Source organism: Lutjanus erythropterus, chromosome 10, assembly GCF_056507025.1.
Source record: "Lutjanus erythropterus isolate fLutEry1 chromosome 10, fLutEry1.hap2, whole genome shotgun sequence".
Taxonomy (NCBI): domain Eukaryota; kingdom Metazoa; phylum Chordata; class Actinopteri; order Lutjaniformes; family Lutjanidae; genus Lutjanus; species Lutjanus erythropterus.
This window is the reverse complement of record NC_139326.1, coordinates 20,795,437-20,809,133: the sequence shown is the minus strand read 5'-3', so window position 1 is coordinate 20,809,133 and position 13,697 is coordinate 20,795,437. Positions and strand designations below refer to the sequence as shown.

The 13,697-nt window shown below is 40.1% G+C and overlaps 3 protein-coding genes across 3 annotated transcripts; all 3 read right to left on the bottom strand.

The window, feature by feature from the left end:
- Positions 1–464: 464 nt before the first annotated feature.
- Positions 465–4,485, bottom strand: kiss1rb (KISS1 receptor b). Its single transcript, XM_084728631.1, has 6 exons — positions 4,168–4,485; positions 3,411–3,535; positions 3,107–3,242; positions 2,488–2,726; positions 2,233–2,385; positions 465–857 (listed from the first exon to the last, which is right to left on the bottom strand). The coding sequence occupies exons 1-6, from the start codon at positions 4,385–4,387 to the stop codon at positions 615–617; spliced, it is 1,116 nt and encodes a 371-aa protein (XP_084584757.1). The 5' UTR covers positions 4,388–4,485; the 3' UTR covers positions 465–614.
- Positions 4,486–6,207: 1,722 nt separating this feature from the next.
- On the bottom strand, positions 6,208–9,551 carry LOC146320394 (uncharacterized). Its single transcript, XM_084729100.1, is given in 5 exon segments — positions 6,208–6,269; positions 6,272–6,284; positions 6,287–6,312; positions 7,546–8,014; positions 8,312–9,551. Coding segments are annotated over 5 exon segments (627 nt in total). The 5' UTR covers positions 8,369–9,551.
- Positions 9,552–9,560: 9 nt separating this feature from the next.
- isca1 (iron-sulfur cluster assembly 1) lies at positions 9,561–13,068 on the bottom strand. Its single transcript, XM_084728630.1, has 4 exons — positions 12,952–13,068; positions 10,761–10,814; positions 9,997–10,102; positions 9,561–9,712 (listed from the first exon to the last, which is right to left on the bottom strand). Exons 1-4 carry the CDS (start codon positions 13,030–13,032, stop codon positions 9,564–9,566), a joined length of 390 nt encoding a protein of 129 aa, XP_084584756.1. The 5' UTR covers positions 13,033–13,068; the 3' UTR covers positions 9,561–9,563.
- Positions 13,069–13,697: the final 629 nt, after the last annotated feature.

The following is a 13,697-nucleotide window of genomic DNA, read 5'->3' as shown; positions in this document are numbered from 1 at the left end:
AAAAGGCAGACATCTTGATGGCCGACATCTCCAAAACTCAGCAACTCACACAGAATGATCTAGATGGATAAATGGCTCTACAGGCCAGGGAAAAAAATATGTATTTTGATTTGGGGGAGAACTGTCCCTTTATATTCCAGTCACGAACAGATGTCCTACACAGTTTTCTTCTCCTTCTTGACAAACTGATAAAACCAGGAGCTCAGACATTTTTAAATCCAGCAAACTGCTTGTATCAGTCCGGCTAAGTTAGAAAAATGTGACACATAACTTTATTTCAGCAGCTCGTGAAGATCACGAGAGACGTCTGACTGGTTTGTCCTTTTTAAGAGATCACATGACAGGCATCACTCCTCGGTGTGTGTGTGTGTGTGTGTGTGTGTGTGTGTGTTTTAAACCTGTCATGTACTGGTGTTCTTAGTACTTTCTATATTGAGCCCACATTGTGCTGTGGATGGTCTGTATGTGTGTGTGTGTGTGTGTGTGTGTGTGTGTGTGTGTGTGTGTGTGTGTGTGTGTGTGTGTGTGTGTGTGTGTGTGCAGCCTGCTCTCATCTCCAGAACAAACACTAAATAAACAATGAGCGCCCAGTGTCCGAATGCCCAGTGTGGCCTTTAGGATGACCCAGATGAAAGAAAGTGCATCTCTGCTTCTCCCTTGGGTGCCGGGTGGCGATCCATCTCTCCCCCGTCCTCTGCCTCCATGTTTCCCACCCTCACTCTACCCCTCGTGCGCCACAGGAATACAGCGGGGAAGGCATGCTTGAAGGCCTTCCTGAAGTTGTTGCCCATGAAGGCATAAACCAACGGGTTGACAGAGGAGTTGGAGTAAGACATGCAGTGACCCCAGATCTTCAGCTGTGGATTTAAAATGAGGACAGACTTAGATGAAAGGCATCAAGCCACATCACAGAGCATCAATGTCTGTCTCCACTGTCCTGTCTGGCACTTTCACTGCCTGGTCGAGATAATCTGAGACTGCAGATCCACAGCTCATCTCAAGGAATATTAAATTATATCCTGTCATGTCTTCAGCTGTCCTGTGATTAAAGGCAAAAAGCCCCAAAAATAATCCTTAAAATAAAAAAAAAAATGCTCGTGTTTGCAAGCCCATTGAAAAGCTGTTGTGGTCCGCTGTACTTCCGTTGCCAAAATGCGCACACAGCTTTCCTCATTGTTTGCAAACTGTAAAAGGGTCTATTGTTACTTAACATAGATACATGGGACTCTACTGGATAATGTCACGGTCCTCAGTCACTCACTTTTGGTTTTAGGTAATACTCTGGCTGCCGCATTCTGAATAAGCTGGAGTTTATTTAACGTCTGCTTTGCCAGTTCAGCAATAAGTGCATTACAGGAAGCGTCTAAATTTTTATATATTTCTAAGATGATAAAAGCCTGGAAATTAAGCTTGGTGTCTCCATGTGTTGACATGAAGAAAACCAGTTGAGAAGTGTGCCTTTACGGCCCTGAAGAAGAATTACATGGTCTGCAGTATCAAACACTGCATAGAAATCATATTGTCTGCCATTTTGGCGTGGCAGATGGCTCAAAGTATTACAGCACCTTTGAGTCTTTGCCACTGACGCCATGGAGAAGAAGCCACTGTGGCATGAATCAACACACTTAAAAATTCAAAACTCCAAAACTGAATAGAAAGGAGATTGTGCATGCAGTGGGAGGAGAGCCAGACAAACAAAAAGTAAATAAATAAAAAAAAAAGTATATATACATATATATATATATATATATATATATATATATATATATATATATATATGTATAGATATATGTGTGTGTGTGTGTGTGTATATATATCTTTTATAATGTCTATTCTTTAAACAAAAGAGAGAGAGAAAGAAAAAAAAATAAAGGTCCCTTGGCCATTATTATACACTTTGACATGGTCCCTAACTTCAGCTCCTAAGTGTCTGTCATCATCCATGTCAAGTTGCACACAATATCATGAAGTAAAAATAACAGCTGTAAAATGTTAGTAGAGTTATGTTGCAGAGCGCAATTAATCCAGTGGAAACTAATGAAAATTTACTCAGGATAAGTCTTGCTGAAAGTTAATTTAAACCTCTCTACACATTCGGCCTTATAGCATAGACAGTAGCTTTAGTGGATGGAGCCACTGTGATGTCACTCATTGGGGGTTGCAATAAACAATAAATTTGTGCATATCCGTATAATGTATTAAATAACACAGACAGCAACAGAGTTAAGTCACCTTGTATAGGACGTAACTGCGGAGTCCAAAAGCTTGCAGCAGGATGCAAACCTGGATGGGGCCCCAGCAGATGAGGAACAGGGCCACCATCACCACCACCATCCGAGAGACTCTCGCCCGCACTGCTGCTGCTCGCTCTGCCTGAGCCTGAAGCTGGAGGTAGGGAGGTTTTTGTTAAGTCTGTGTTATGATCAGAAACACATTCTGGTCTCTGGTCATTTATTTAGTGAAAGTAACTCCATATCTGTCTCTTACCTGGTAGCTGCTGTCACTGGGGTTCACGCTGGGCTGCCCCATGCGTTTGAGCATGAAGGCGTAACAGGCAGTGATGGTGAGCAGAGGCAGCAGGTAGACGGCCAGGAAGCTGTAGATGATGAAGGCTCTCTGGAGGCGAACTGAGGGGAAGACCTCACTGCAGTACGTCTGAGGACCAAACCAGTATCCTGCTTCCAGACGCTGGTACACGGCTACTGGGATCGACAGGAGCAAGGAGCCTGGACGAGACAGGGGACAGGACTCTGAGACTCAGAAAATGTTCTCTTATTGCCACTAGATACAAACTCCAAAGTGAGTATCAATCATTGACAATCCTGCCCACTCCACGTTCGCAGAGGGGACACAGTCCAAATTAAAACAAAGCGCACAACAAAGATGGCTGTCATTTTAGGTAGTTTAGTTTTGTACAGTTGGAGGACTTGAAAACGAGTTGTCCAATTTAATTTATGTCAGTGGCATCAAGTCTATTTTCACCTCCTCAAATGTGGGATGTAGTGGTGATTTCAACAAGTATTGATTTCAACAAGATATCATCGGCAGTTTATTTATAACGTTGTAATGTGTGTGTGTGGTGTGTGTGTGTGTGTGTGTGTGATACCTATCCAGATGGACACAGAGATAGCCAGAGCCATGCGTGGAGTTCTGTGTCGCAGTGACTGCAGAGGATAGACAGTCACGTAGCAGCGGTCCACACTCATAGCTGACAGAGTGATACATGTCGCCTGAGCAGTCACCTGAAATACACACACACACACAAAAAAATAAAAATAAAAATACACACACACAGTAAGTTTGTAACAATTACCATCTCAGTAGTGATTACAGTGCCATTTTAATGGTATTGCCATTGTCATTTTTTTCCAGAAATTCCAGGACTGTTTGTGTTTTTTTCTGCATCTCACTTGCTGAAGGTAGTTCACCAGGCGGCACATAAACTCTCCAAAGATCCAGCTGGGCAGAGGGTACAGAGTGGCAGTGAACGGCACGCAGCAGACCAGAAACAAGATATCAGTGGTAGCCAGGTTTACTGAAAGAGAACAAGAACAATCATTCCTAAACAGAGAAATGTTACTGAAGACATGTCGAGATGAGATGAATTCAAAGGGCCAAAAAAACCATAAATAACAGTGTCAGCACCAACAACACTGATCATTGCCGAGGCTAACCTGTGTTCTCAGTTTTGGAGTGTTTTTTCTAATCCGTAATGTGGCCTAATTTTCTTTTAATTACAAAACACTGTCACTGTCGTTTAATATTTTAAGCAACTTATTGTTTTGTTTTTATTACATGTAAGCAGGGCTCCCTGGAAAGCAGTATTTATCCTGACTGGTTTATTCTTGTGAGATAAAGTAAATTAAACCGATCGAGGTAACAGAACAGCAGTGTTGTTGGACAGGTACAGTTACAGACGAGAGCTTTAAGGTTCCCAGTGACGTTTCTGATCTCTAGTAGCACTATTAGGGTTGTTAAAAAAAAAAATTACAAAATCAGTACCAGTACCAGTACCCTTAAAGTGAAATCGATACCAACAGAGTACTTCATTTGGTTCTTCTTTACCTTATTTATCAAGCAGGGCAGCATTTCCTGCACTGGACACACTGACAGCATACCAAAAAAAGGGTCTTACTGCACTTCAGAAATAATTATCATAAATTATACCTATGTAAAAGTTAGTGACGGTCTTCATCTGCTGGTGCTTGGTGACCACATGGATGACCAACGAGTTCCCGACCAGGCCGACCAGCATGATGAGGCCGAAAAAGGTGGGGACCAGCCAGGCATCTACCAAGACCGGTGGCCCTTGGCCCCCCATAGCTACTGTCTCGTTGCATACAGACCCACAGTCTGGACCATGATTGGCTGCTGATTCCACCATCATCCTCACAGATCACAGCCAGGGATATTTCTATGCCACATGCAGAAGACGTAAGTATTTCAGCTAATGGTACTGAGTGTTGTTGTTTTTTTTTAAGAACACCATGCAAAACATTAAAAAGATGATTTTTTTTGTTATTTACATGAATACCTGTTCATTTGTATTTATGATAAAGACGAAGTCAAATTAAATATTTAAGCATATTAAATAAGATTTCTCCTGTATAAAAAGCCTTTCTTACCTGTGCTGTGCCTGTTTGCTTCTGCAGTGTTCCTCTCTCTTCTTTGTAAAACAAGGTTTAGTCCTGTGTCCCTCAGTGACGGGCTGCTGTTCTGGTCGCTGCAGGTCTGACATGAAAGCACTGTTATAGACCACCCTAACTGGGGAGGGGAGGGGAGGGGAGGGAGTGAGGGGGTGTTTGGCAGAGACAGGGGTCATTTTGCTTTGAAAGACAAAATCTTCATCATCACCTGTAATTACTCAGGGCTGTATGACCTACAAAGTGACTGCAGCTGGATTCAAATAAGTTGTCGTCATTGTTCACTTCAGTTCAAACTGCACCTGAGCCCAAGTACAGCTGAGCCGAGTCCGGAAGAAACGTCAAAAGTTATTCCATCGCATTTTATCCTATCAACAATATGCTGCAATGATTGATTTTTTGCAAAAACAGGGAAATCATAATGACCGGTGCTTACCTACAAACCAACATGAATGAGTAATAGAGGCAGCTGGAGGTCATGATGACAGTACAGCTTGATCGCCTGCCGCCTCCAGTACAACAGACGGTTTTAAACCTTCATTACATCCATCACGGCCTTAGCTGCAAAGTGGCAAGTAGAAAACCTTTCCAGCTGCTCAGCACGATACATAGAAGTGTTCAGATACAGCTGGTGTTGTTTGTTGTATTTTCAGTTGTTTGACACATTATCATTGAAGATCACTGGATATTTCATTGTTTGACTCAGAAGGCTGATGAAATAAATGAAAACTGGTGTTTTTTTGTTTTTTAAACTGCACGTGGCAGCAGCAAATATCATTTAAAGGGACATTTCACACAAAATCAAAAATACATATTTTTCCTCTTACCTGTACTCGCCATTTATCCAACTGGATTGTTTTGGTCTGAGTCACTGAGTTTTGGTCATACTGGCCATAGAGATGTCTGCCTTTCCTTGAATATAATGGAACTAGAGGGCACTCGGCTTGTGGTGCTCAAAGCAAAACTCAACAGCAACATCTCTTTCCAGAAATCATGACCCAGTTACTGAATATAACTTTTTTTTTTTCTAGAAGTCAATTGTGTCACTGCGCAGAGGGACATGTGCATTTATGAGGAGTACTCATGGGAAAGAGGTTTGTGACAGCACAGGATTTAAACATTAATGGCATCCTGCTTGGTTGAGCTGTAATCACTGGCAGGTGTACTTCAGTAGGAAGAAAATAGTTCCTACTCTGCACAGCACTTCAGGAAAGATGAAAAATATATAATTTTGAATTTAGGGTGAACTGTCCCTTTAACAACAATGTCTTCACTAATCATCTATAGGGTGTGTTCAGGGCTCACAGGAACTTATATTTTCTTTATGTATATAGAGCATATTGAGAGAATGGGAAACGTGTTTGCTGGAAGTTTTAAATGTTTAAAACGTTTTCAGACACTCAGCTCATCTTCTGCATGCTGGGTTTCTAATATTTGAACATACAACTCCTTAACAAAAACTATGACAAAAAACAGACAGACATCTTTGCTAGTGTCAGATAGATTTTTATCTTGTCTGTGTCTTTGACTTTCTTCATCTGGGTGGTAAAGAAGTCGATTCTGATTAGTTTTGGCACGTAGTTTTCCCAGAGTTCCTCCAGACTCCAGATTTCTTTGAGGCACCTGGAGGTCTGTCAAGTCCATTCCAAGAACCATTCACTGGTTGGGCCTGGATCAGGACTAAGAATTACAACAATCAGTGAAGGATCCACCATTGTTCTAATGATTGATCTGTCTATGCACCAGAATCATGGCACTTCACTGATGCCTTATAGTGTGTCAAGAATTGACTTTTTTTTCCCTGTGATCATAAAATGTATTTTTTCAAGGTAATTTTCAGATCCCAAATTAATTTTCTCATTACTCAGAAAATAATCATCTTAAACCATGTCCTGTTTGACTCACTACATGTCAGCGTTGGGGGTCAGTTATGAAACAGCTCTCCTGCAGTGAGTGTGTCATTAAAGGCCACTTCAGCGGCCGACATTTGTTGTCAAATCATATCTGTGGTGACGCACAGAAGCCATGGGTGTCATTATTATCTCAACCACGATAGGGGACAAATCAGCCCCAGTTTTTTGTCCACATTTATGCCTTTATGGTCAAGGACCTCTCGTGGTTACAGCATGCAAAACCCATATAAAACCTCTAATAACCTATACTGACTGCTAACTCCTCACTCATCAGATAGAGGTCGCAAGTCTTCAACAACTACAAGGCTTACCTACCAGCAGTGAAGAGAGTAACTAGTGCCATATAATGAAATTACAAAATAAATGTAACTGAAATCTGTTAGAGTTACTAAGCAAAAGTATCTAATTAAATTCCAGTTACTAATCAAAATGTTGTTGATTATGACAGGGTTACATCTGAATATTCTTTCCGTTGCTGCGCTCTACACAGTGCAGTCCTCTAGCTTTTCATTTTTTGTTTTCTTCTTGTAAAATATAGTAATTTATGCCTGTAACAAAATCTTATATAGTTTATCAATTGTAACAAATAGTGTTAATCTATCATTTTCCAGTGCTTCGTAGAGCAAACCATTAATAAGGTTGAAAATAAGTAATTTTTTATTGCCCTTGGAATGACATCATGTACATACACAAGCCAAAGGGGTTTTTCTTCAACCTGTCAATGCAGATCATTGTCACTTAATAAATTAATTAGACATCAATAAAGCCATTAGTTGCAACTTGTAAGTAAAGTATGTCTTAGGAAAAATGATACCATATGTTGATCACGAAATTATCACGCTGTTAAGAGCATTTATCTCATTCAACAACAACATCACAAAGTAACTGCAGAATCTTGAGAAAACTCAAAATAGTTATGCTTTGTCCAGCTTAGTTGTGTAGATGGAGATAAATAAGGGATCTGTGTGTATTTATAAATGTACCTACTCATTGTTTACCGGTTTGGGGAAACTGTTGTTTGCTCCATGCCTGCACACCCAGGATATGAGGATACATCTCATGCTTTTCAAGCCGTTCTCTAATAGAGGAGATGGAGTCAGAGGGTAGCATCTGGTACTTTTCCACCAGGAATGCAAGGCCAACAGGTTTTGAGGATGGTAACCTAGGCTGCCGTTGTCCCTCCTGAGATGAGGCTGCTGCAGTAATAGGAGGAGGAACAGGTAGTGAGGCTGACAAGCTCTCGCTCAGGGGATCCCACCTCTTAAACTGACACAGGGACAACTTGCTGATGTGTTCAGGGAGGATAGCTCTGGATCTAAAGCAGCCAGGAGTGTTGGAAGTGCCCTTCTCTGTCTTCTTTAGGATGGAGAGGGTGGCGCTGATGTTTCGGGGGTCAATATGTGTGATGTCACGAGGTGGTGATTTCATCTCAGCCAAAGCTTTTAATAACTCTGAAATCTGAGAAAAGTTGGATAGACAGGCAGAGTTTCACATAAAACTGACACAGAGATAAAATATCTTCAGACTTCAATCCCACAAATCATATTAACATATAAATCCATACTTTTTAAAGCTGTGCTGATCAATATTTTTATATAAACAGTAGATCAAATGATGTGAAACAGGTCACACTAACCCACAGAGAACGATCACCTGACCCTGCAGTTCTCCACGGCTCAACAAAACCTTATGGGATTTTTCAGATTTTTCAAAAGTTATGAATAAATCTAACAATACTGTATCATTTTTCACTACCTGAAGCGCATAAGACTCTCTGCTGTCAGAATCTCCCTCCTTATTTTGATTCTCCATGACCCCAAAAGCCCTGAAAGGAAAATCAAATAAAGTTCCCAGTTGTTACTTTGGTCATTTTAAAACCAACAAGGAGAAAAACAAATCTTTACCTTAACTGTACCTCCTTCTCCCTCTGCTTGAATACAAACAAATCAACAGAAAAGGAATGAAACAGAATCTTCATCTCCTGACAAGGGAGATGAAGATTCTGATGACATGTGAGCCACTTCCATGACAACTGGTATAAGTTTGTGTCATTTTAGTTTTCTATTTCTATCTACACCAACTGAGCTACCAGACCACCTCATGTCAATTCAGTTGTGAAGATCCTGCTACCTCCTACACTCAAACTGAACATAAAACATTGGCCACAGGATTTCATATTACTGATTTAGCCATTTATTATTTCATATGTACACAGACATATTGCACAGGTTACAAATCTTAAGAGTCTATACAAAGTTTGATCAAGCAAAAAGAATCCAACATAAACCTCATGTACTCTTATGTGAGGGATACATGTTATTTGTGCGTTTGTGTGGTTCAAGGGAGATTTACATTCTTTATATTTACACAGAGATAAATATATACTTATACAAACTAATAAAGCAGTTTCAAGACACTCAAACTCTTCCACTTCTGCATACTACTGGTACATGACACTGGATGATAGTACACTGTCTTACAGTGTGTGTATCAAACAGCTGATGTCGACGGATTTTGGTGGATGGATTCAACCTTGAAAACAGAATACTTATTGTATCATGCTTCAGCCTCTTGGCTTTGCCAACCTCATCTACTCAGCTTCAGTAAGCATGTTCTTGGTCATGTTGTACCATTTCCTCCTGCATACAAGTCATGTGAGAATTTTGTGCGTATATGTGTAAGAATTAAAAAAACAAAAACTCCTTTGCTCTTGAGGTCCTTATAATGTTTTTTATGCAGAACTCTGAATTAAAAAAAGCAGTTGTCAACATCAGTTGTATCTGAACCTAAAATCAACACAGCAAGATGGTTTTTGACTACACTGATTGTATTAAAACCCACTTCTAAGCACGAACAAACTTGGGCTTCACGAGTGTGCGTATGTGAGTGGTCAGCAGGAAGAGCAGTGAGAGGAACGCAGGCACGTCCAACTTCCTCGTCAACAATCTCAGTCTTTATACGTGGGACAGGGTTTGGAGCAGTAAGGGTGTTGGGGAGGACATGATGCTCATATGTTGAAGCTTTCTCCACAGCCACACGTTCCCTTGATGTTGGGATTGTTGAAGACAAATTCACTGGACAGCTTTGACTCCACAAAGTCCATTTCAGTTCCCAGAAGGGTCAGCTGAGCCTTCTTCTCTATGAACACTCTCACACCTGCAAGATAATCACAGAAGAGTTGTTACAACTCCCAAGTTCTTGCCCTTAAACCATACAAAAACATATTTCTATTAAAGCCACTATGTGCAAGTGTGACAGATCCCAACTTTGATACCCCCTGGTGATAGTATCAAAAAAAGGTGGCAGAAAGCAATGCATGCTGTGAATCAATCTCAAAAATAAAAATTTGTATTTGATCTTTGTTCTGCCTGTCTCTTGAAATTCCAAACATCCAAAGTGTTCTACTATAAAAGGGAAAACAACAATCAGACATATCTTACCATCCTGCAGCACTTCCTCATCAGACTTGTCTCTCTCCTTGGTGTAGTCCAGTGTGTACGTCAGTCCATTACAGCCACGTGTTCTCACTCCAACCTTCAGACCGATCTAGAAAGATTCAGGTGAACATTACACTTTCAGTGTAATTAACCAGCTACCCATCACTACTTTATGGTTTCAGCAGTTTTGCCAGAAGAAAAATGTGTAGGACTAAAAGGAGTCGGACTGCAGATAGGTAAGGGTTGGACAGTTCAAACAGAACTGGTCAAATAACAGCAAAAATCAAATTATCAAATCAAATCATAGTAAATTATAGTTGTTCCAAACTGCCATACTGGAAGATGGAGTGAAAAAAACAGCCATCACAGAGTGTGGCTTAAGTTGTCAAGTACTTCAGTGACTTCAGAGTTAACTGGAACAGAGACGATAAAGCCTCATAATTACCTTGAAAGAATTTTAAGTATAATTTTCTTGTGTTATCTTTTCTTCATTGCTACAGCTTCTATGACACAGAGACTTGAAAAGGTGAAATTAGTAACATGTTACCATCTGACTGCACAAAATGGCTCCTCTGCGACTGCATTGGGTACTCAGATGTTTTCTGAACAGATAGAGCTGGCAAGGCTTTGCGACTTTAGCAAAGGACAGGAAAAGGGTGATCATGTGGCCTTATTTTTCCCCTGCTGCCATTGCAAACAATATAGAGAAGCACTGTCTGCTTGATAATGTGACACTTCAGTGAATGTTAGCTGTATCAGTTACTCACATATTCCGGCTTGTCCTGCAACAATAACCTGATCTTGCTCACAGCCGATGGAGTCTAAAGAAAAGACAAGAGAAGATTAAAGGTTACTACTCACAACAACAGTGGATTCAGATTAGGGCTGGGCAATAAAGTAGGGATGCACAATATGCATTTTTTCAGCTGATATTAAGCTGCTTCCCTTGGCTGATATCAATATGATAACAGATAATTTCACATTTTTGTTTGTTAAAAATAAGTTCATATAACCTTATTGTTATGCAAAATTGAGGGTAAAACAGGCAAAGATGTAGTGAGCAAAGATGGCTGATGTAATATAACATAGCCCTGGCCAAAACATCTTACTAACATCACTATTACCAAAAAAAAACCAGACAACAGTTCTGACAGTTTGCCAAAATTTCTAATTAGGGTCAATACTTTAACATAATCTGTCAAATATGACATTACAGACAACCTATTATTTATTTGCTGCTGTAATTGAGTGGCTGTAGGTGCAGAAAAGAGGGATCTCAGTGTTTGGGCTCTCACGTGGAGGTATTTGGGATACGGAGGTGAACTACATTAGCCACATGGTGCTAATCCCTTAAAGCCGGTGTGTTCATCTGTATGTGTGCAACTGTGCTGCTGATGCCAAATGTACAGTACATCCAAACTGTGTCACAGCCTGAAGTTGTTTCATAACTACACTGTCACCCTAGTGTAACTGCAATGTTGAAAACTGAACTTGTAGGTCCTTGTACGGTGTAGTTAATATTAATACAAGGATTCTACACTAGATTTTAAATTCTTGTTCTTTTCATTCTAAATCTTAAAATGTAGAATGGCTACACACACAAACTATGCAACTTATTATTAATTATTATAGTAGGGCATGAAGTTATGTTTGTATTTGTCCTCAGTCCCTAACAGGAAAAGGAAACAGGAACCCTTTAATGACATTATTTAAAGTTGCGTCAGTGTGGAGGGGAGTCCCACTACTCTACTTTTACCTCTGCACACTACCTTTATCAGCTCTAACCACCATACACACACATTATCTTTCAACAGCACTGTTAGTGGAGCTCATCAGACAGATATTCACCATCAGAACATTTTTATCCCGCCCATAACAACACACCATGACTCTGCATTGCCACCTGCAACACTGTGTCCACTACATTTACATTCATATCACACTGAGTGCTTTTCCACTAACTTCCAATTAATTTCTGTTAGGTTTACCTCTATTAGACAACTAACAGTAAATTTGGGGAAAAACTGAAGGGGGGGTGACATGCAGGAAATATCTCAATGCAATCAAAGGGATGATGTCACATGCAGAGATGGGTGACTGACAAATCAAAATCAAATATTTTAGTAAGATGCTGGGTAACCACAAGCCTCAATAATCTCCCACTGGTGTCCAACTTAAGGTATGATTTACATTGTTTTCATATTCATCCAACTATTCAGTTTAACGCTATTGGTTACATTAAAGGCGATTAGCTAAATGTTTACGAAGCTTGCTACAAACCCAAAGTCAGGGTACCTTGGCCTCTATTGCATCGATTTTAACCAGTTGTATAAAACAAGTTCTTGTGATCTCTTAAACTTGCAAAACGATATCACTGAGTTAAAACGCTGCCTTTACAATCATCAATGACGCAAATTACGGGTCTTACATCATAAATTAAGACATTGTTAAATGTAGTATGGCTTTCAAATTCGTAGTAGAGTCTCAACTTAACGTTGTACGTTTTGAGACCGTTTTGTTTAACAGCTAATTAACGGTCGTTATTAAGGAACAGACAGTCACTGGCACATTACCAGACTACAGCTTAGCTTAGCACCCTACTTTGCTTAGGAGCAATATTAGTATCGAAGCGCAGGGCAATTACGATTTTATAACTAAATGTCATGCTTGTATAACCACCACAGAACGTATATCAGCTACTAGGCACTCATCAACCTTATGAAAACTGTAGTGCTATAGAAAAACTTCGTAAAGAAGACACCAAGTTGTAAGGTACTGCGTGTATCGTTTATGTCACCGACGGTTAGCTAACGTTAGCTTAGCTAGCTAACTTTGGATCACGTAACATTACCACTACATAACAGCCGCCGGGGTTGACGTCAGACTTTTGGAATTAAAATACACTGACCGGTCAGAAAAGTGTTTAAGATGAGTTTATAAGGACGCCTTATTACTTACCAGTGTTAGTGCGGCTCTTGTAGGTAATATCTTTCTTTTGCTGACCGCTCGGACGGTCGCTCGCACCATGGAGGCAGACATGTTTATACAGTGAAAATCACAACATTGAACTGCGCATGCGTGCGGGTGAAAAAATGTGAAACGCCCCCTCTAAAGTAACTTCTGATGATTGGTTAATACCATGACGGACGGGTATGAAAGCCAATTGGCTCATACATACGAGTCTACAGCTGCACATCAGCTTCTGTTAAGTTTTTATTACAGAACTACTGTCAAATTTTAGTAAATAATTGATGCTTCTGTGCGTATAATCCTGTGAATATTGTTTTAATTTCATTCTTGTTTAATTGTATACTCTGAAACATCTCGTGAACCACTCACGAGCTTTTTCTGGCACTTTCAGCCACATCAGTCGGCTTTGTTCGTCTGTTTCCTCTTTTCCAGTTTTCCAGTCAATGAACTTTCACTCCCTGCTGTGCAGCATTTAGTGTGCATTCAGGTCTTCTTGTAAACATTTAAACAAACAAAAAAAAACAACATCCAGTGACTAGGATGGACCAAGTTTACTCTGCCTAAGTAATTCAATACATACAATAATCTCTAATGCACAGTGAGTCCAGTTTCTCAGAAATACTATATTAACAGCCTAATTTCAGTTCACTGGTTAAATTGTAATAAGCAAAGACAAAGAGGTAACTTGCCCTATTAGAAATGCACAAAACATGTTGATATCTCTATGTTGTTTG

Coding starts and splice junctions, on each gene's coding strand:
- kiss1rb (XM_084728631.1), bottom strand. CDS start 4,387: ATGATGGTGGAATCAGCAGCCAATCATGGTCCAGACTGTGGGTCTGTA. Junction 2,727..3,106: donor CTCTGTGTCCATCTGGATAG/GTATCACACACA, acceptor TGTCTCGTCCAG/GCTCCTTGCTCCTGTCGATC. Junction 2,386..2,487: donor CCAGTGACAGCAGCTACCAG/GTAAGAGACAGA, acceptor CCCTACCTCCAG/CTTCAGGCTCAGGCAGAGCG.
- isca1 (XM_084728630.1), bottom strand. CDS start 13,032: ATGTCTGCCTCCATGGTGCGAGCGACCGTCCGAGCGGTCAGCAAAAGA. Junction 10,103..10,760: donor TGCAGGACAAGCCGGAATAT/GTGAGTAACTGA, acceptor GAATCTTTCTAG/ATCGGTCTGAAGGTTGGAGT. Junction 9,713..9,996: donor TGAGGAAGTGCTGCAGGATG/GTAAGATATGTC, acceptor ATTATCTTGCAG/GTGTGAGAGTGTTCATAGAG.